The sequence below is a fragment of the Canis aureus genome, chromosome 21 (assembly GCF_053574225.1).
Source record: "Canis aureus isolate CA01 chromosome 21, VMU_Caureus_v.1.0, whole genome shotgun sequence".
Classification (NCBI taxonomy): domain Eukaryota; kingdom Metazoa; phylum Chordata; class Mammalia; order Carnivora; family Canidae; genus Canis; species Canis aureus.
In genome coordinates this window covers 45,037,314-45,058,488 of record NC_135631.1, presented here as the reverse complement: position 1 = coordinate 45,058,488, position 21,175 = coordinate 45,037,314, and the positions used below count along the sequence as shown (strand labels likewise).

The following is a 21,175-nucleotide window of genomic DNA, read 5'->3' as shown; positions in this document are numbered from 1 at the left end:
TTCTATTGGTAGCTTTAAGTTAGAAATAATAAAAAACACACCTGTACATGCACACACACTAACTGGTATGACACTTATTTATATGTGTGTGTATATTTCTACAAACATAAATGTAAAACAAAATGTTCAGCATGTGGTAAGTATATAAAAAGTGAAGTGATTGTACAGTTTTCTATTTTCACTAATGAATGCATTTAAAGTAATAACTTTCATATATAAGAATTGAAACAATATCTCATTTAAAATTGGGAAGGATTCTGTTGTTGTTGTTCATTTATAACCAGCTTCAGTATCGGTGAAACAGTGCTTTTGGAAAGCAAGTAATGGTTCTTATGTAGGAACAATACAAGACCCATCAGATACAAGAAAGAGGAAATTTAATTTCAAACTACTTCCTGATTCTCAAGAATGTGATCAGACCTGTTTAGGAGAAATGCCTTGTCCTCTACTTACTTTCTGCATGTGGAAAGCATGGAGGCACAGAGGGGAAACTAGCAAATGACCTGAAGCTGTGTGGGCTGATGTCTCTGCTGGGGCTCCTAGGCAGTGTCTCCTGTGACTTCTAACTCCTTAGCACCTTCCTTCCCCAACCCAACCCGGGCTGCCCTGCACTGGGAGGTACAGAGAGAGGGGATAATGTCAGAGCAAGAGATGGTATGAGTGGTAGGAGGGCTTGGTGTGGTGATGGTGCTTTATTTTCTCAGGCTTCTTTGTCCACATGTTCTGTTGAATGTGGTTGATTCATGGAAAATGATTGAAGTCAAACCGTCCCCTACTACTTGGGGCTCTGTAAGCGGTGGTTCGTGTGTTGTGAGATGAAATAAGGACAGTTAAACCACAGCCAACTTTGCCTACTTCCAAAAGACCACAGCTAATGGAAAGAAAATATTCATCTGCATATGCATACTCCTTCTGTCAAACATACTGTTGGGCCTTGGTGGTGGGTTCCCCTATTTTATATCAAATTCATTCCAACTAGCTGCTCTATGAGTTGGGATCCTATGACCAGGACCATTGAGACCCTACACCCTCAGTCCATTCTGATGACTCCATTCTGAAGGAAAGGGCACCCAGACTTCTTGTAACACTAGGTGATCCCTGACATTCAACCAGGGTCTTGTGCTTTTCCATGGCAGGTGATTTACTGGGGTTCATACTTTCGATCTCATTTTGTCAGTGTAGGCAGGGTGACATGAGACCCCTGCCCATGAAGTTACTAGCACATATAGACTGTAGATGTCACAATAGCAGGTGCTTCTTTCCCCACAAGAACACAGACATATGGAGGCCCTGAGTTCAACTGTGTAATTGGATGTCATAGACTGAGTTCTCTAAGTCCCTTTAAAGGGACAGGTGACTGTAGAGTCAGGCTGAGCAAGATCAATAGAAGACATGTACATCAGAAATTTGTCCTGGGGATCAATTAAAAGAGTATTCAGTAATATGAGCACAAAGAGCAAGTGTCCCTACCCCAGCCACACCTGGGGATGATACAGAGAGGGTGCCAGTCCTGAGACCCAAATTGTCCAGTCCTTGGGGAAACAAACTTCTATTGCTGAGATCACCACCCTAGGCTTTCACAGTCTGACTTCACAGAAGATTCTCACATTCTCTTGTTCTGTGCTTGAGAGCCAACTTCTGGGTGAGCCTTCACTTCCATGAACAGGAGCTCCATGCTACTGCTTCAGCACAGCATGTATGGGGGAGAGGGCAACTTTTCTCAGGGTAATTTGTACACTCACACCAGCTTAGGCATCATCAGTGATCCTGGTGTATATGTGACTCTACTCCTGAGACAAGATAATCTGTGTCCACACCTCTGAGTTCTGGAGATTTGGGTCTCAAAGGCCAGAATCTGCAGACCTCCCTTGCCCCTTTCTTCACTTTAAGAGTTTCTTTAAACCTCTGCTGCCCACACCCCTCCTGGTGGCACTTCTGTCATTTGGTCCATTCTTAGCACAAGCATAGATGGAGCTGATCTGACCTGCACAAGGCACATTTGACCCTGTCATTACATTCTTAGTTATTTCTTCAGGAAAGATCGCTGATGAAATAATACTTGTTTTCCATTATGTACATTTTCCCTCTAAAAATCAGAAAAATATCTAAATGTCTGAGAGCAGAAGAAAAATTAAATAATTATTATATTTCCATGAAGTGTTCTGCATCCACTCAACATTATATCTATATGGTTTATGGCAGCATGGAAAATGCATATGTATTCAAGCAAAAGCAAATATATAATGAAAAAAATGTATATCCCACAAGATCATATTTATAAAAATAAAAACCCAAATACATATGTGCAAATCAGAAAGGTGATACAAAACTACCAGGTGACTTCAATCATTTCCAGATATTCCAAAATTTCTACAGTAAACTGACTTTATAATTTCTAAATTATAATTTTTAAAGCATGGCAAAAATAATATCAGCAATACGGTCACAATACTGTGAAAATGCAAACACAAAACCACTAGGAGACAAACAAAACTGTCAGCAGTGATGTGGCTACAGAGTTTGAAGCGTAGATTCTATGATTTTTTTCCATGCACATTTTTACAAAATACATGTATTACTGTTGCAGTGAGGGAGGGAACATAACAAAAAAATCTGTGGGAAGACAAGGTAGCAGGTGAGGGATAGAGCCTTCTCACACACACAGGAAGCAGCCTGCCTCACAGTTGCTTTACTCTTGTCAGATAATACACCTCAAATAGGACATTTTCTTCTTCTGAGAATGTCTGCCTGCGTTACAGCCAAAAAGAAATCTGGTACAGGAGAATGAGGGGCACAAAATTTTAAGGAAAGGTTGTGCCCCACATCTTAACCTCATAAATATTAACTCATAAATGTCACACAATTCAGGTCAAGTTTGTGGTAACATAAACAGATAAAGGTATCACTGTTGGGAAGCTTCACTTTCCAGTTTATTAATTTGTTGTAAAGACACTGGGGCAGATTAAATGCCTTCTCACTCAGAAATGAGTCTGAGGAAGGAGATCATACTATGTCTTCCTGTTTCTGGGCTTACTCTCCTCCTGTCACGCTAATGGAATTTGATCCCCAAGGAGCTGACATGTCTTGGAATTATTTGGGAGCCCTAAATAAAGCCAAACATTTAATTAAAACATAATATTATGTATGTTTTGCACAATTTATTTATTTTATTTTTTTTAAAAATTTTTATTTATTTATGATAGTCTCACAGAGAGAGAGAGAGGCAGAGACACAGGCAGAGGGAGAAGCAGGCTCCATGCACCGGGAGCCCGACGTGGGATTCGATCCCGGGTCTTCCAGGATCGCGCCCTGGGACAAAGGCAGGCACCAAACCGCTGCGCCACCCAGGGATCCCTGTTTTGCACAATTTAAAAGTGAATGATAGCAAGGCCTCATTGCTATCATCAACAAATCTCATGGATGCCAACTATAAAACTGGACTAGGTCAACAAAACTAACCATTTCAGTGTTTGGGAAATGTCCAAATGCATGCAACAGTCTGAGAAGCATTTACACTTGAAAAGCTGCAGAATTCAGGGAACAACAGCAGTACACTTGCCTACAGTGGCTGCTGTGCTTTCCCCACACAGCATCATAGACATGAAGTTTCTTCTAAAATTGAACAGGCATGAGGACTGGCAGCAAATCACACAGTGTAAGGGAGTTCAGTTAATTTGTGGTGAGGAATGATGTAATGGTGAACTGACAATCTGTGTGGTATGTAAGCAGGAAGTCCAGGGGGTCTGCTGCTCTGATGTTGTGGTCATGGCTATAGCAAGCATGTGTTTAGCTAAAGCTGTGTGCATGCTTAGCAGCACTCAAAAGAGCTCAAACCTTCCAAGTACTGCTGGTGGACCTTGAGGTGATTGGCATATGCAGAGGAGCCATGGAAAGACTCAGAAAAAGTATAGCTGGGAAGACTTTACTTTAGCCCATGAAGTCTATGTGCTAATTGCCTAAAATATAAATATGCTACCCAATACTTACTACAAAAGCATTTAGTGGACAATAAAAATTTTAATCAAGTTACTTGAGCATAATCCCTATCAAATCTTAGTTTTCACTGAGCTGTGTGGACATGGGGTAATCCTCTGGAAGCTAGGCTGAAAAATAAGGAAATTAAAAGAGAAAACAGGAGTCATGAAACACCACGTACTGCAGAGAATATAATATCACAGATTTAGTCCAAGCAACATTCTTAGAATACAAACAGCAATGAAACAACATTTTGGGGAAAAATCACAATCTAGAGTTGCTGCAATATGTTTTCAACAAAATATTTTTTATTTTTTAAATTTTTTTCAACAAAATATTTTTTAATAAAAAAATAAGAAGATGGGCAAAAAATCAGATAAGTGTGACTCTTATTAGGGGAAAACCCCCCACAACTCCATACAAGCTGTCCTTGAGTGTGTCCAGATATTTTCTTTAGTGAAGATTTCAAAGTGGCTATTACATATTTGTTCAAAAAGAAAATAGGAAACCATGTTTAAAGAGTTAAGGGAAAGTATGACAATAAAAAATCAGCAAATAGGTATTCCAGTGAAGGATACAAAAATTACAAAACAGAACATACATTTAAACAAATAAAATCTACATTAGGAAAGCTTTATACCTGAACTATTCACTAGAGAGCTTTAAGAGAATATTCCAGTTGGCAGAAAAAATAATCTCAATACAAGTGAACTTCTTCAACTTGATAAAGGGCGTCTGTGAAAACCCATAGCTGACATCATACTTAATGTTGAAACAGTGAATGCTTTTCCCCAAAGACAAGGAACGAGAGATGGATGTCTGCTCTGGACATTTCTATTCAACCTGGCATTAAGTGTTCTAGAAAGTGCACCTAGAAAAAAATGTAAAGATCTCTAGCAGATTGAAAAGTAAAAATAAAAATGTCTTCACCACAGATGACATGATCCTGTATGTAGATAATTCCATAGGACCTACATGCATACAAACCAAAACTAGAACTCATAAACAAGGTCACCATCATTGTACAAAATATCAGTTGTATTTCTATAAGCTAGCATGAACAACTTGAAAATGAAATTAAAGAAATGATTCCATTTATGATAGAACTGAAAAGAATAAACATTTAGGAATTAATTTAAAACAATAGGAGCAAATCTTGTATTTTGACAAGTGTGACAAGTTAATTCAGTGCAAGATGGGATAGTCTTTTGAACAAATGGCTCAGCTACAGCTGGATAACCAAAGGCAGAAGAATAAACTTAATTTTTTTACATTCTCCATATATGAAAATTAATTCATGATGCACCATAATATTTTTTTTCTTGGACCATAATCTTAATGGGAGAGCTAACACTATAAAATCTTCTAGAAGAAAACAAAGGAGAAAATCTGTGATACCGGATTAAGGCAAGGAGTTCTTAGATATGACCCCAAACACACAATCCTTAAAAGAAAAATTTCTGATGAACTAGATTGTATCAAAATTAAAAACATGTGTATGGAGTGTCCAGGTGGTCAGTGGTTTGGGCGTATGACTTTTAGTTTTGGCTCAGGTTATGGTCTTATGGTCATGGGATCAATCTCCATGTTGGGCTCCTAACTACTGGTGAAGTCTGCTTGAATTCTCTCACTCCCTCTCCCTCTGCCCCTCCCCACCACTTGCACACACATTAATTCTCTCTTTGTCTTAAATAAATAAATAAATAAATAAATAAATAAATAAATAAATAAATAAACAAGCAAGGAAGCAAGCTTCAAAAGGTTCCGTGAAGAACATGAAAAGCCTACAGTTTGGGAAGGACATATTTGTGAATCATATGAAGGATTTTTATCTGATAAAGGACTATCATCTAGAATGTATGAAGAACTGCTATGAAGAGAAACAACATAACTATAAAAAATAAAAAAAAGCTTAAAATACACATTTCTCCAAAGGAGGGATATGAATAACTAATAAGCACATGAAAACAATTTCAACCTCACCATTCATTAGGGGCATGGGAATGAAATCCACAAGTAGATGCCACTGCATGCTTGCTAGAATGTCTATCATCTAAAAGACAACTTCTAACATGTGTCAGTAAGAATAGGGAGAAGCAAACCCTTTTTTAAAAAACAAAGTAAATACACATATATACTTACATACATTAAGGCAAAATAATACAGTTTTTGTGTTACCGAGCTGAACGTTGAAAAAAGAACGTAAGTGAAATAAACTGGTTTGGGTACATATCCACGTGCTTTGTAATCTGTGCCTGACTCAGTTATGTCCTTGGCATTTTCTTGGAGAAAGAATTTTTCTTTCCGCGGGGCCTATTTTTAATTGTCCCGTGTAACTGCTGAATTCTTTCCCTTTCAATTTTACAGTTGATAAATTGAAATTAGCACCTTCAGTTGACCCTTCTCTTAGACTAGAACATATTTAATTACGAAAATGTGTCTGGGACAGGTGCTCAGGTGCCTAATACACTCCGAGCAAGTTCTGAAAAAATGGGGGACTATTCTCAAGTCCAAGTCTTTGCGTATAAAATGATGTAAACATTTTAGCCCAGATATTTTCAAAGGTGGTGCTTTCATGCCTTTTTTCTTTTTTCTTTTTTTTTTTTTATATTTTATTGGTGTTCAATTTACTAACATACAGAATAACACCCAGTGCCCGTCACCCATTCACTCCCACCCCCCGCCCTCCTCCCCTTCTACCACCCCTAGTTCGTTTCCCAGAGTTAGCAGTCTTTTTTTTTTTTTTTTAATTTTTATTTATTTATGATAGTCACAGAGAGAGAGAGAGAGGCGCAGAGACACAGGCAGAGGGAGAAGCAGGCTCCATGCACCGGGAGCCCGATGTGGGATTCGATCCCGGGTCTCCAGGATCGCGCCCTGGGCCAAAGGCAGGCGCCAAACCGCTGCGCCACCCAGGGATCCCCCAGAGTTAGCAGTCTTTACGTTCTGTCTCCCTTTCTGATATTTCCCACACATTTCTTCTCCCTTCCCTTATTTTCCCTTTCACTATTATTTATATTCCCCAAATGAATGAGAACATATAATGTTTGTCCTTCTCCGACTGACTTACTTCACTCAGCATAATACCCTCCAGTTCCATCCACGTTGAAGCAAATGGTGGGTATTTGTCATTTCTAATAGCTGAGTAATATTCCATTGTATACATAAACCACATCTTCTTTATCCATTCATCTTTCGTTGGACACCGAGGCTCCTTCCACAGTTTGGCTATGGTGGCCATTGCTGCTAGAAACATCGGGGTGCAGGTGTCCCGGCGTTTCATTGCATTTGTATCTTTGAAAACAATTTTTAAAAAAGATTTTATTTATTTATTCATGAGACACACAGAGAGAGGCAGAGACACAGGCAGAGGGAGAAGCAGGCTCCATGCAGGAGCCCGATGGGGGACTCGATCCCAGGACTCCGGGATCGCACCATGAGCCAAAGGCAGATGCTCAACCACTGAGCCCCCCTGGCCTCCCTGAAAACAATTTTTTAACTAGAGCTACTTCACTATGACTCCATCACTATACTATGGCCACTCTGTTGGTGTGTGTACATAGAGTTAATAAATACATCATTTTTTTGGAAAACAGCTTTGGACGAGAACTGCTTTATCTCTCCACCGCTAAAATATGGTCAGTTGGTTTAAAGCTACCTGGTTTGTGGGCATTCATTTCAGCAGCCGCAGGTAGCAGGTGCACCCAGTAAACCTGATCTCGGATGCATGGGGAGGGGGGGGGGCAGCACTCTGCTGTACTGCATACCTGTCTGCAGAGCTGCGTCCTGAGACTGAGGGGGCCTCACGCCAGGCCTTCCTGTGCCCTTCTCTGCACATGCTGACCAAGTTCTAGCCACCAAGGAAAAGCCGCACGTTAGCTTTGTCTCGGCCCCTGTCCTTCCCGATGCCGGGGCTGGAGGGACACCTGGATGCCCAGGTCTGAGCTTTCAGCATCGGACCACACCTGTCATCTGCGGAGGTTCCGAGACTCCACTGGGCTCCCGGACATTTGATCCTGACAACTGGCTGCAGGAGCAGTCATGGAGCCGTGCCCGTGAACAGATGAACAAACTGAGGCAAAGATACGACACTGGGCCCTTTGAAGACAGAGGAAGGGGCCATGAGCCAAGAGGCACAGCAGCCTCCAGACGGGGGTAGAAAGCAAGGAATGGATTCTCCTCTGGAGCCCCCAGAAGGAACACAGCCCTGCGGACACCCTGATTTTAGCCTGGTGGGATTGATTTTGGACATTTGACTTCTGTCGTACAACTGTACAACAATAAAATTGTGTTGGTAGAAAAAAAAAAAAACAAAGTAAATATAATTAACATGAACTGCTATATTAGTTTCAGGTATATAATATAATAATTCAACACTTGTATGAATTACTCAGTGCTCATCACAATGACTGCTCTTAATCCCCCTTACCTATTTTCCCCAGACCCACCCACTTCCCCTCTGGAAACCACCGCTTTGTTCTCTTTCTGTTTTTCTTTGTCTCTTTTTTCTTTGTTTCATCTTCTGTTTTGTTTCTTACATTCCACATAGTAGTGAAATCATATGGTAATTGTTTTTCTCTTTCTGACTTATTTTACTTAGCATTGTACTCTCTTAGTGCATCCATGTTGTTGCGAAGAGAAAAATCTCATTTTTTTAAATGTCTGAATAACATTCCCCATATATACCAGGAGAAATGAAGTCTCACACACTGCTAGAGGCGACATAAGATGGTATAGCAACTTTGGAGAACACTTTGATGATGACTTAAAAATTCAACTGAAACTCACCAAAAGACCCAGCGAATCTTCTTTCTTAGAAAAATGAAAACAAATATCCCACAAAGACATGCATGACAAAGTTCATAGTGGGATTAGTCATAATAGCAAAAATTGGCAGCAATTCCAATATCCATCCATTGGTATATTAACAAAATGCTGTCATCCATGCACTGGAATAGTATTCAGCAATACAAAGGGACAAACTACTTATGCATGTTACAACACTTATGACACTCAAACTCCGTACGCTAAGTAGAAGAAGCCAGATGCAAAAAAATTATATATTGTATGATTTCACACATATTGATTGTACAAAAATGGTAAATAAAATGAAAAGCTGGTCAGTGGTTTATCCAGGACTGGAAGTAAAAGCAGGGATTAACTGCAAATAAGAAAGCTTTCCTGGATGACAAATTTTCTGTAAAATTGTATTGTGATGTTGGTTTAAAAAGTATACATTTATTAAAAACCATTTAAGCACACATTTATAATGGATGAATTTTATGGTGTGCAAATTATATCCCACTAAAGCTATTTTTTTAAAAAATCAAGGTTAAGTAATATCCTCACCTGTAATATCGCAATACCTTTCAAACTTTTTATTAAAAATTAGAAAAATTGCTTTTCATATCTGCTGAGTGTGTACAGGGGACTCTCTAATTGATCATTTAAGCAAGAACAGTTAGGAGAGATTAAAGAGTTCTAAGAATAATACCATAGGGCCACAGGAGTTAGCCAAGACAGTCCCAGGCAGGCCAGGAGGTATGACTGATTATTTTTAGCAGGTGTCAAATTCAAATTTCAGTGCCTTCATTGAGACTTGCTTGGCACAGATTATATCATGCAACTGAGCTATTCTTCACTTTAAATTAGTCTTCCCATGAGTCAGGAGGTGACAAACTACCTTTTCCTCGGGATCACAATGGATTCACTTTGGCTGTCTGACCATGTAAAACACTTTCATCTCAATAGTCTGACAGCCTCAATTATGCTTCTTCCTTCCTTCCACTGAATAAACAGGTAAGCAGGACATACAAGCAAACCTGCAAACAAACCACCTGTATATCTTTCAAAGTATCTAACAAAAGGTGCTAATTTTCCAAATCTCTAAGATACTAAAAGTCAAGCCATTCCTTTAGAAGGAAAAATGCTAACATTTTAATTTTTGGTGACTCTGATTTATTTCTCTTCCTTTCATCCATTCCTTCCACAGCTATAAATGTACTCTGTGCCAGCACCACACTAGGTGCAGGAGAAAGTCAGGAGAAGGCAAGCAGCCCCCAGATGCCCTCTTCTCCACCAGGGGCCAACCAGCGCCGCATCAGTCCCAGGGCAGCAGAAGCACAGACGCCTGTTCTGTTTAATTTTCAACCACTGGCCTCATGAGCCAACAGTGCTTTAGAGTTGAATCTTCTTTTCTAGGCACAGTTTTTAATTCCAATAACAGTTTTTAATTATAATTCTTTCCTAACTTGAAGGTTCAGCCAATGAAAATATAATACAATAAAGTAAGTCACTTTGAACACTCCTTCTCTCCTACTACACACTTGCATTTTGTCTTGAACAAAGCAGCTTCCCAGCAGAGCACCCTGACCAGGTTTGTTCCAGATCAACTCCGGAGCCCAATGAAATGGAAATGCTCCCAACCACCACTAGGTGGGAGTACAAGTCAGAGGCAGGAAGCCAGTGGATTCAGACCTGGGAGCTTGAAGAAGAATGTCTAAGGTGGGATTCCTCCTGTTTATCCTGCCGCTCTGAACTTCTAATTAAGTAAACACATCACTACTGAGAACTCTTATTAGAACAATAAAAGCTATGCAAAATGCTCAATTAAATATGAACTTCCGTTTTTTAAAAGAACAAGTCCTATGACATATAAAAAACTCCATAAAATAACCCTCATAATGAGGTGTGCAAAATTTAATACTTGTTTGAGGTTCTCCTGAGTGAGAAAGAGATTTTCTGCTGGTTCATATCTGCATTTCATCTGACTCTATGGTTTTGTGTTTTAATCTGCTTTTATTTTTTAAAGATTTATTTATTTATTTTAGAGAGAGAGAGCAGGGGAAGGGGCAGAGGGAGAAAATATCCAAGCAGACTTCCATAGGGCAGGTGCGATCAGCAGGAGAAGCCAAAGGAGTAAATGTACATTGTGAGCTTGCACCCATCCCGCCACCATAGGGAGCACAGACCCACAGGCCGGTGTCCTACAGGCCCCAGGAGACCAGACAAAAGGACCAGAGAGAAGAAAGGGACGATGGACACAAGAGGCTCATGTGAGGAGAGCGCTGAGAGCAACAGAATGTGGTCATCAGAAGCCAGAGAAATGACTCAGATGGAATAACATAGACTTTACAGTAGGTGCTGTGAGCAGGGAAAGAGGTGGAGGGATAGGGATAGAAGGTAATGGAGAAAAGAGAGATGTAAATAAAGGAACTAGGTAGTAGAGATGGACAGACAGACATAGGGAGACGGGAGTACAGAGACAGATGGGGAGGGGAGGAGGGGGAGATGGGGGAGCCAGAGGGGAGAGAGAGAGAAATAAAGCAGGACAAGGAGACCCAGCTGGAACGGGAGATGGAGAGACAAGGACACAGAGGGAAGGATGGCAATAGACGTGAGACAGAGAGGAGTGTGGACACAACCGTGGGGACAGAGGGCCTGAGGGGGGAAAACAGGGGGAGAGGGATGTGGGGGGGCCAGCAGGAGCAGCACCAGAGCCAGGGCAGGAGCTGGGAGCCCCTGATGACCCTTGTCTGCACCCAGGATCTCCTTGGGGGTGCACAGGGGTGATTTCCTCATTCTCGACTTTTCTCTAACCTCTCCTGCACTCAGGGTGGTAATAATTCCCTCAGGAAGAGCTGCCATTGGTAAGGCCCGTGCTAGCCTGGGACATGGTCCGTGTGGGGACGGGCAGGAAGGTGGTCGGTTCCTTTATGACTGTGTGATTTCTCTTTGCCATCATTTCTCAGCTGAGCCCTGGGACTTGGAGTAGGAAGTGGTGTTTAATACCATAATATAGATGCTGGGGTACTCACCTCTGGATTCATATGGCTTTCCCCTTTTTCGGTGGTATCTAAAAAGGGGTAATACCTAGAGACATGAATTCAAATGATAGATCAGAGTTTTTACTAATCTTTAAAAATTGTGTATTTGTGGGCAGCCTGGGTGGCTCAGCGGTTTAGCGCTGCCTCAGCCTAGGGCGTGATCCTGGAGACCCAGGATCGAGTCCCACGTCGGGTTCCCTGTGTGGAATCTGCTTCTCCCTCTGCTCCCCCCTCTGTCTCTCATGAATAAATAAATAAAATCTTTTAAAAAATTATATATTTGCATTTTTCCCTTACACTGACATTTTTCTGCCTAATGTTGTCAACATAAATTTTTAAAAAATACGTAAATATCAGTGAGTCATAATCACCACTAACAATAGGCCCAGAGGATGAAATTTAAGATTTTTCTCTCTCCCTCTCACTCCCCACACTGTCTCTAGGGGACCCTGTGCCTATGAATAAAATCTAGTAGCAAGAGTACACTCCATTCTGTGCTGTAGCTTTAAATTTTTTTCTAGCATTCTGGTGGAGGAGATTTCTCTAATTACTTGTTTGTTTTGAGAATTCTTTTTCCAGGGCACCTGCATAGCTCTGTTGGCTAAGCATCTGCATTAGGCTTAGGTCATGATCCCAGGGCCCTGCTCAGTGGGGAGCCTGCTTCTCCCTCTTCCCTGCTATTCCCCACAGCTCGTGCTCTCAGGCTCTATCGCTCTGTCAAATAAATAAATGAAATCTTCTAAAAAAAAGGAAAAAATATTTGAACTCTAGTGTGATGGCAGTTTTATACTTTCTTAAGTCCAAAAACATGAGGGGCACTTGGGTGACTTAGCAGCTGAGCCTTTGGCTCAGGGCGTAATCTCAGAGTCCTAGGATTGAGTCCCACATCCAGCTCCCCCGCAGGGAGCCTGTTTCTCTCTCTGCCTATGTCTCTGCCTCTCTCTGTGTGTCTCTCATGAATAAATAAATAAAATCTTTTTAAAAAGTCCAAAAACATGAGACTCATGTGCCAGTATGGATTTCCTGGGACTCCAAGATAGTGAGGTTGCCTGGGATAGTCTGCTCTCAGAGCTGCTCCTGGGGCAGCCTCCTGTCCCCTGCACATGGGGTTCTTGAGCACAGGACAGTCAGCCAGTGTCCCTGCGCTTCCTTACTTCCCAGCCTCTGTGAAGGCACTTGAGATTACTGTTCTCTTTAATGATAGCCATTTTTTAAAAAAATTATTTGTTTATTTGAAAGGGAGCACAAGCAGAGGCAGGAGCGGAGGGAGAAGTAGACTCCCCCTTGAGCAGGGAACATGATGCCTGACTGGATCCCAGGACCCTGTGATCATGACCTAAGCTGAAGGCAGATCTTAACCGACTGAGCCACCCAGGAGCCCTGATAATAGTCATTCTAACAACTGTGAGACTATACCTCCTTGTGGATTTGATTTGCATTTCCCTGAATTATTTCAGACAAATAACAAATAATTTAGTTTGTGTTCCAATATTGCATAGCACTTCGTACTTATTTTTCCATTAAATCTGGCAACCCTATGTGAGGCTGCCTTTTTTCCTTGAAGAGAAAAAGACATTATCTAGCAAATTAATTTTCTGTGAGCACACGTATACACTTACACACACTCACACACATTTCTGTATATCTACTGAGCAGAGTCAAATGAAGACCAACATAACTGATCCTACTTTCTTCTAATAAGCCCATTTAATGATGATCACATTTGTTAAGCTATTTTAAAAAGGTCAATGTGGGGAATGTTCAAGTGGCCCGTCATCATCTGTTGACTGAGAATACTAATGTGTCTCACAGAATTTTAATATTTTCAAGAATTCCAAAATTGAAATTTATGTTTGAAAAAGGGACCTGGCCCCATCCCTGACACGTGGTGGGTGCTCTGCATGTAGTGACTGAATTTGAAATGCCAGGTCCGCTCAATGAGAGGTGTGCACAATGGAGAGGAGGGCATGGGGGCTCGAATCCTGCCTCAGCTGCTCGTGGTCCTGTCATATTGAATGAGTCACCTGCTTTGGGAAGCTGTTTTCTCATCTTTAAAGATGAGAATTAATGAGGCTTCTGGGGAAAAAAATGAGGTTTCTGGAATGAGGCTTTCATTTTCATTTTTAAGTGTCTAAACTTCTGTGATTCTGTAGTGAAGTGTGAATGTCCAGGATACTACCTATGATATGTTTTTAAAATGGGGTTAATAATCTAACAAATGAAACATATTTTTAAGAAAAAGTGTGTATTCAACACAAAGTATTATAAACATGTAAATTGAATATAAAAGCGAGACTATTTTATAGAGAGTTCTCTCATCAAAACATATCAATGGCTTTCCTGTTGTGAGTTTTCTGGGCTTGTCCAGTTTACTAAGCGTTGACATCACATGTGCATCCAATTTATTTCCTGTGACCTAGTGAAGAAGTCAAACTGGATTAGATCTCAGACGCTCCCATGGCCAGAAGGGAGCTGTCCCAGGTCGGGGAAAGCAGGCAAGCCTCTCAGAGGTTAAAGGAAAATGTCCAAGCTTCATCACCTGGCTCTTTGCACAGGGTCAGCCTGAGTCCACACCTGCTCTGACCCACCTGCCTCTCCCCTGGAGCTGAAGTCTGGGGCCATCAGAGCAGTTGTATTCATGGCAGCAGCAGGATGACCTGGGAGGACAGGAAGTTCTGCTCCCTCAAGAGCCACCTGATTTCTCTCTTCTGGAGACCAGGGGGTTCTTGCTCAGATCTCCCTAACACCTCATAAGGCTATTATCTGTGACCCGTTCAAAAGGTTTTTCATATTACTTTTTAAAATTGTGCAATTTTTAACAAATATGATCTTTTAGTGCCATGTAAGGAAGAGCACAGATACACTGCAGCAGGAAGAGAAGTAGAGGACAGGAAAGCAATTATCACCTGTTCAAATGCATTTCCAGGCCCAGCATGGACCTTCTATACTCTAGGGTGTCAAGCCAGCAAACTGAAATTTAGGGAACTCTCCTGTCCCTGTAAATGCTGCCCTTGACCAAAAACAGACTATCCCAGCCAGCCAGGCTCCAAACACCAACAATCTATAAGATCAGATATGTACCCTCAAGCAATCAGCCTAACTCAAATACTCTCTCTTCAATCCCTGACTGACCTGCCAGCCTTGTGAGGAAATCCCTGACCTCCTAGCTCATCCTGCCTGTTCCCTCTGGGCTGCTTCTAAGGATAAAACTCCCTCATGCCCTGAATCCCTGAGGCAGAGTGCTCCACTGCTTGTGAGGCCCTGAACTCCCCAATCCATGGATTGTTCTTCTTTGGATAAAGCACACCACACTCTACAGACTAAATTGTTTCACTTTTTTTGATTGACACACCCAGGAGCTAGCTTGTTTGGTTGAAGGTTTGGGGCAGACTCTTTATACATTAAGGCTGATCGTGGCCAACAGGTGTTGAGCCTTTAATGTCAGCAATGTTTGAAGACAAATATCAACAGTAATTGAGAGAAACAGAGTTTTGAAGGCTGACAATGAGAAATAAAATTTATTTTCATAAAAGAAAAAAGAAGTTGTGGATTTTCTTCCCAAAAGTAAGATAATCTAATTGGTGAGATTAGATTAGATTTTTCTCTAGAATGGGAGAGAGCAGGAAGAAAAGAGTTCACCCACATTCTCAACCACATTGCTCACTCTCTATATTGAGAGTCTTTCCACATGTCGTTCTGCTGTGCAGATGTCACCCCCATTGTCACTCTCTTTTCCACTTAACATTTTATTTTTTACTTTTTTTGTTTTTTAATAATAAATTTATTTTTTATTGGTGTTCAATTTGCCAACATACAGAATAACACCCAGTGCTCATCCCGTCAAGTGCCCCCCTCAGTGCCCATCACCCATTCACCCCCACCCCCCACCTTCCTCCCCTTCCACCATCCCTAGTTCGTTTCCCAGAGTTAGGAGTCTCTATGTTCTGTCTCCCTTTCTGATATTTCCTACCCATTTCTTCTCCCTTCCCTTCTATTCCCTTTCACTATTATTTATGTTTCCCAAATGAATGGGACCATATAATGTTTGTCCTTCTCCAATTGACTTATTTAACTTAGCATAATACCCTCCAGTTCCATCCATGTTGAAGCAAATGGTGGGTATTTGTCTTTTCTAATGGCTGAGGAATATTCCATTGTATACATAGACCACATCTTCTTTATCTATTCATCTTTTCAATGGACACCGAGGCTCCTTCCACAGTTTGGCTATTGTGGACATTGCTGCTATAAACTTCGGGGTGCAGGTGTCCCAGCGTTTCATCTTAACATTTTAGCACAGCTGCCCTAGACACCTGCTGAGGGCCTGAATAATGAGCCTGGAACATTATTGTAGCAGAGTATTCTAGTCACCAGTTCATCAGCTCAGCACAACCTCAGAGCCTGCATTTGGAGACACATGAGCCTTGAATCTTGGCTATAGCTCAGCATATCTGCCTTTCAGTTTTTATCAGGAGGAGGAGGTCAGGAGCTGGGTCTGGTACTGGGTACTGAAGAACCCAAGTCTCCCTGTCCCCCGAGTCTGCTTCCTGGCCATCCCCACTGTCTTCTCCTTCCAGGCTGGTGGGCTAGCATTAGCCTAATTAATTACCAAAACTACACCAAGGAGATCTTTTTATACTTGGGATAAGAGAAAAGGAAACTTCATTTCAGTTGGAAGTCAATGCTACCTTGACTTCTCAAAGCTTCATTTCAGATGCAGTCCTCAGCTGACCCTTCCTGACACCCTGCCTTTACCATTTCTGAGGACCTGACCCTAGAACTGCAGCTCCCAGTCTCCCCCACTCTGCCCCTGTCTGCACTACCCCTGGGTCAATGCAATCTTCTTCCTTTGGCCACACACACACACACACACACACACATCTGATTTTTCATAATTCTACACTATGAGGCCCCATCACCTATTGCAACCAGTCCAGGTTTAAGATAAGACCCCAACACTTCTTGAGCATTTTCTATGCATCTGGGACAAACTATATGCTTTGCTCTCCTTCCCTGTTCACACTGCATGCAACCTAATGAGGTTCCTTTTGACATATGAGGAAAAGGAGTAGAAACAGCTTGCCCAAGACTACACAGCTATCACATTATGTTAGGACATTTAAGTCCTCCAGTGAGATCTCTGGGAGAAATTCTCCAATGCTAGCTCAAGGAACCTGCTGTCTTTTCAGCAGAGAGCTCTGTGCTTGTCCTGCCTCCCAAGCAGGCTGCACACACATTCCCGTTAGTATCAAGTGGCCAATTGAGGCTTGAGAGTCGTCCCCAGCCAGACCTGGGAACCTCCCCACCCAATACCCAGTAGACATGCAGTCTTGGAAAGGTACTTAAAATACCAACCAGAATTTCCCCATTTCTAAATTGAGGGAAGTAGCATTCATCCCACAGGATGAATTTCAAGATTTAATCAAACAATGAACAGAAACCAATTAGTGTGGTGCTCAGATGTAGTGGATGTCCAATCAAGGATTGCTGTTCTCACTGGTGCTGTCATGCACCAACATTGCTCAGTGTTTTTCAGCACCCTGAGCACTGATGTTCCCTCCCCCACTGTGGTCAGACCTGTCCCTGCCCTCTGGCACCTCCCACTCTCCAGCTTCTCTATTACTAGTACCTGCAGGTGCCTCAGGGAAGCTGAGGCTCAGATCTAACCTGCCCTCTGCCATCCATCGGAGTAGTCTCCCAGGTCCGCCTGGGCTTCTCTCCACCAGGCAGGAACCTGAACCATGCTGAGTTCCCTTGCTGTCCTGTGTGTCCTTCTGTTTCCCGGTAAGTCCTGACTCCCTCCACAATGCAGGGTGTGGGGGATGCCCTGAGTCTCCTGGCCATCCCTGTCTCACTGCTATCCCTCTCTCCCTCTTTCAGGTGGTGCAGCGGGGCTCAAGCTGGAGCAGACTCCTGTGGTCGTGGGGCGCTTGGGCACCTTGGCCACCCTGCCGTGCACAGTGGATACCTCGGTGAGCTACATCCACTGGTACTTCCACAAGGAGGATACAGCCCCCAAGAGGCTCCTCTACCTAGACATGTCCAGGTCGTATGTGCAGAGGGATATATTCGTGAAAGCAGACAAAGTCAACGCCAAGAAAGGCAGGAACAGTTACAGCTGTAACCTGTTGTTGCAGAAACTGGAGAAGAGTGATGAGGGCGTGTACTACTGCGCTGCCTGGGAAGCGCACAGCCACTCCTGCTGCCCTGGCCCCTGTGCAAAAAGGTCTCCATAACCTAGGGCCCTCCATACCTGGCACCTTCCCCTGGCTCTGGGTCCCTGGAGTTACCTTGGGGTTAGGCCTTAGGACCCCAGCATCTGGCAGGTGCCCCCTTCTTGGGTCCACTCTATATAACCCTGGAGGCTAAGGAGCCCCTGATACTCAGGTTGGCTCAGACCCAGGAAGCTGTCCAGCCTGGGGGGACTTTTCTAAAGATTGTCAGGGGCAATGTTTCTGAAGCATTTGGAGTAGAATCCGTGCTGCTCGATGTAGTAGCCATTAGTCACAGGTGGGTACTGACCACTTGAAATGTAGCTAGTGCACTAGTCCAAGCTGAGATGGCTACTTGTGTACCATACAAACCATGTTCTGGAGACTATAAAAAATGATGAAATATTTTCTTAGTAATATCTATACTGATTAGATGTTGAAATACTATTTTGGATATCTCACAGTAAATAAAAGCAATGCTAGAATTTCATTTGTTTCTTTAGCCTTTTAAAAATGCAGCAGTATGAAAATGTTTGTCTCCATTTGTGATTTGTATTTATTTCTACTGAACAGAGCTGTGACAGACTGGTGATGGAAGAATCTGACCACCTGCGTGAAGAATGTGGGAATGAAATATGGTGCAAATAAATCATTTCAAGAGTGAAAGACTCTGGAGATTTACCACAAAATGTTTGAAGGCTCAGACTGGGAGTCACCTCCTGATTCCAGTTTCTATGTTGCTGCCCTGCCCCCTACTAGTTACTTGCAGTGGAGAGTCAGGGAGCAGAGGCTCAGGAAGCTGAGGGCTAACTTCTCAGCACCTTCGTGCACTGGCATGTCTGGGGCTCAACTCCTGTGAGGGGACATGATCCTCAGGGAGGTTGATGCATCAGCCCTGGGTGAGACCTGGGGACCTCCACCTTCTGCTTCTGCTTGAATGCTACTCCATATGATTTGGTCTATATTCCCTGGACCTCTGTTCTCTGCTCTGTAAAATGAGGTGGTTTAACTGCCACAGTTGTGTGACTGATTTCTGTATCAAACCAAAATTGTATCAATAAGATATCACTATACTTACTAACTTCTTATAAAATTAGTCAACTTCTTGAGAAAGAAAAAAGAATGAAGGAAAAAGAAAAGAAGAGCCATATTACTGATTCTCTAGGAATACCTCTGTGGCAGTATGTGGGGAAAAGAAAAAGCTCTGCGAGAAAGTCTAATTGAATTAAATGCATTTTCATTTGAAAATTCAAATTTTATGTAAAATGCAAATTGCATTGGTGAAAATGATTACTGTAAGGAAAGTCTACATGATCTGAAGGAAATTGGTCCCTCAGATTCACTAACTCCCCATTTATCTCTCTGAGCCTCTGCTTTTGTGGTGAGAGATTTGTATTTAAGATAGGCATGTCTGTACAAGAGCCCAACCAACACTTCAACCCTCTACTGAAGGCCTGGGTTAAGGCTAAGACCTCCAGTATGTGCAGGAAGAGGTTGTAGGGGAGGGGCAGAAATTTACCTTTGTTCTGTTCTGAGAATGTTCCTTCATTTATCCTCCCCATTACCTATGCAACTGAACCCTTTCCTCTCAGTGCCTTACTCCACAGGGCAGTGATCTGAGACCTGGTAACCTATTACCGTTTGGTTAGAGAGAAATTAGCTAAATATGAAGACATTGTCATGAGAAGTCATCCCAAGTCAATGTAAATCTTAGTTTTTAACATGGTTCCATAGTGCCTTTGAGTTACCTCCTGATAGGACACTGACCTTGTGCATGGAGCAAACAACCCATATATGGAGGGAAAAACAAGTCCAGATTTGGAGTCATTTCCTTCCCCCGCCTTTCTCCCTGTGCATAAGGTGAGCTTCCCCAAAGATACCTTGGGTACACACAGCCCTCCTGTCCTCAGGAAATGTTTGCTAATTAAATGGTTGTTTAAACAGCTAAGTCATGAAAACACTAAAAGCATTTCTTTAGAATGTACAGCACTGATTCCAGTGGCAGATCTATTGTCTGTTTAACTGAGATTGATATTTTGACTATTAGAGAGGGACTCACATTACCTCGTGGGTAGGGGATTTTGTTATAGATGGATACTTGAAATATCCTGATGGTTTGGGCTCAACTCATTTATTTCACTCCTAAGGTGAGTGAGACACAATGGTTTTTTTTTTTAATTTATTTTTATTGGTGTTCAATTTACTAACATACAGAATAACCCCCAGTGCCCATCACCCATTCACTCCCACCCCCCGCCCTCCTCCCCTTCTACCACCCCTAGTTCATTTCCCAGAGTTAGCAGTCTTTACGTTCTGTCTCCCTTTCTGATATTTCCCACACATTTCTTCTCCCTTCCCTTATATTCCCTTTCACTATTATTTATATTCCCCAAATGAATGAGCTCATACACTGTTGGTGGGAATGTGAACTGGTGCAGCCACTCTGGAAAACTGTGTGGAGGTTCCTCAAACAGTTAAAAATATACCTGCCCTATGACCCAGCAATTGCACTGTTGAGGATTTACCCCAAAGATACAAATGCAATGAAACGCCGGGACACCTGACACAATGGTTTTGAGTAATGGAAGCAACGTTACATTTTGAAGTTAATGCTGAGTAAAGTCTAAGAACATATAAAAACCATTGTTTTCATAGTTGTATCATCCATTACCAACTGATCACACATGTTAGTACTATGTAAAATGTCATGTCTGTAACCTCAGAGTCACCTTCTAAAAATCACAAATCTAAAAATTTCTGGGTACACTTGGAAATCCATGTTGATTGTTTGTATTGGGGCTCTTTATTTTCCAGGCCCAGAGTGGGTTCAGGGACACAGTCTTGGGTAGAGGAAAGGTCGCAAGTTGAAGAGGTCACTCCTAAACATTGGGATCAGGAGATCTTTTACTATGTTACTTCCATACGCTTATTTTCTCATAGAAAACCTGTATGGCTTGGAATTTTATTTTTAAATATATTTTTAAAAAGAATTCACATGTTATTTAATATTTAAAAACTTTTTTTTAATATTTAAAAACTTACATATTATTGAGCACTTAGATACAACGTGTGAAATCTGATGTTTAGAAATGTGTCTAACGTTGGAAGACAATCATCAATTATATGGTTTCACTGATACATGGAATATAAGAAATAGTGAAA

At 42.0% G+C, this 21,175-nt stretch overlaps 1 long non-coding RNA gene and 1 gene segment (V, D, J or C); one reads left to right on the top strand and one right to left on the bottom strand.

Annotated features, from left to right (window-relative positions):
• Positions 1-21,175, bottom strand: part of LOC144293020 (uncharacterized) — a 75,372-nt gene that overhangs the window by 48,253 nt on the left and 5,944 nt on the right. Inside the window, exon 2 of one of the 4 annotated variants that reach the window (XR_013360459.1) lies at positions 11,793-11,847. The exons of the other annotated variants lie outside the window; for them this stretch is intronic. This is a non-coding gene — a long non-coding RNA (uncharacterized LOC144293020). The remainder of the gene's footprint in view (positions 1-11,792; positions 11,848-21,175) is intronic. 4 annotated transcript variants of the gene reach the window in all.
• The window catches only part of LOC144293017 (T-cell receptor gamma chain C region 5/10-13-like), a 43,964-nt gene continuing 40,150 nt past the window's right edge, over positions 17,362-21,175 (top strand). Inside the window, 2 exon segments of the C gene segment in view lie at positions 17,362-17,585; positions 17,682-17,986. Coding sequence covers positions 17,543-17,585; positions 17,682-17,986 — 348 coding nt within the window.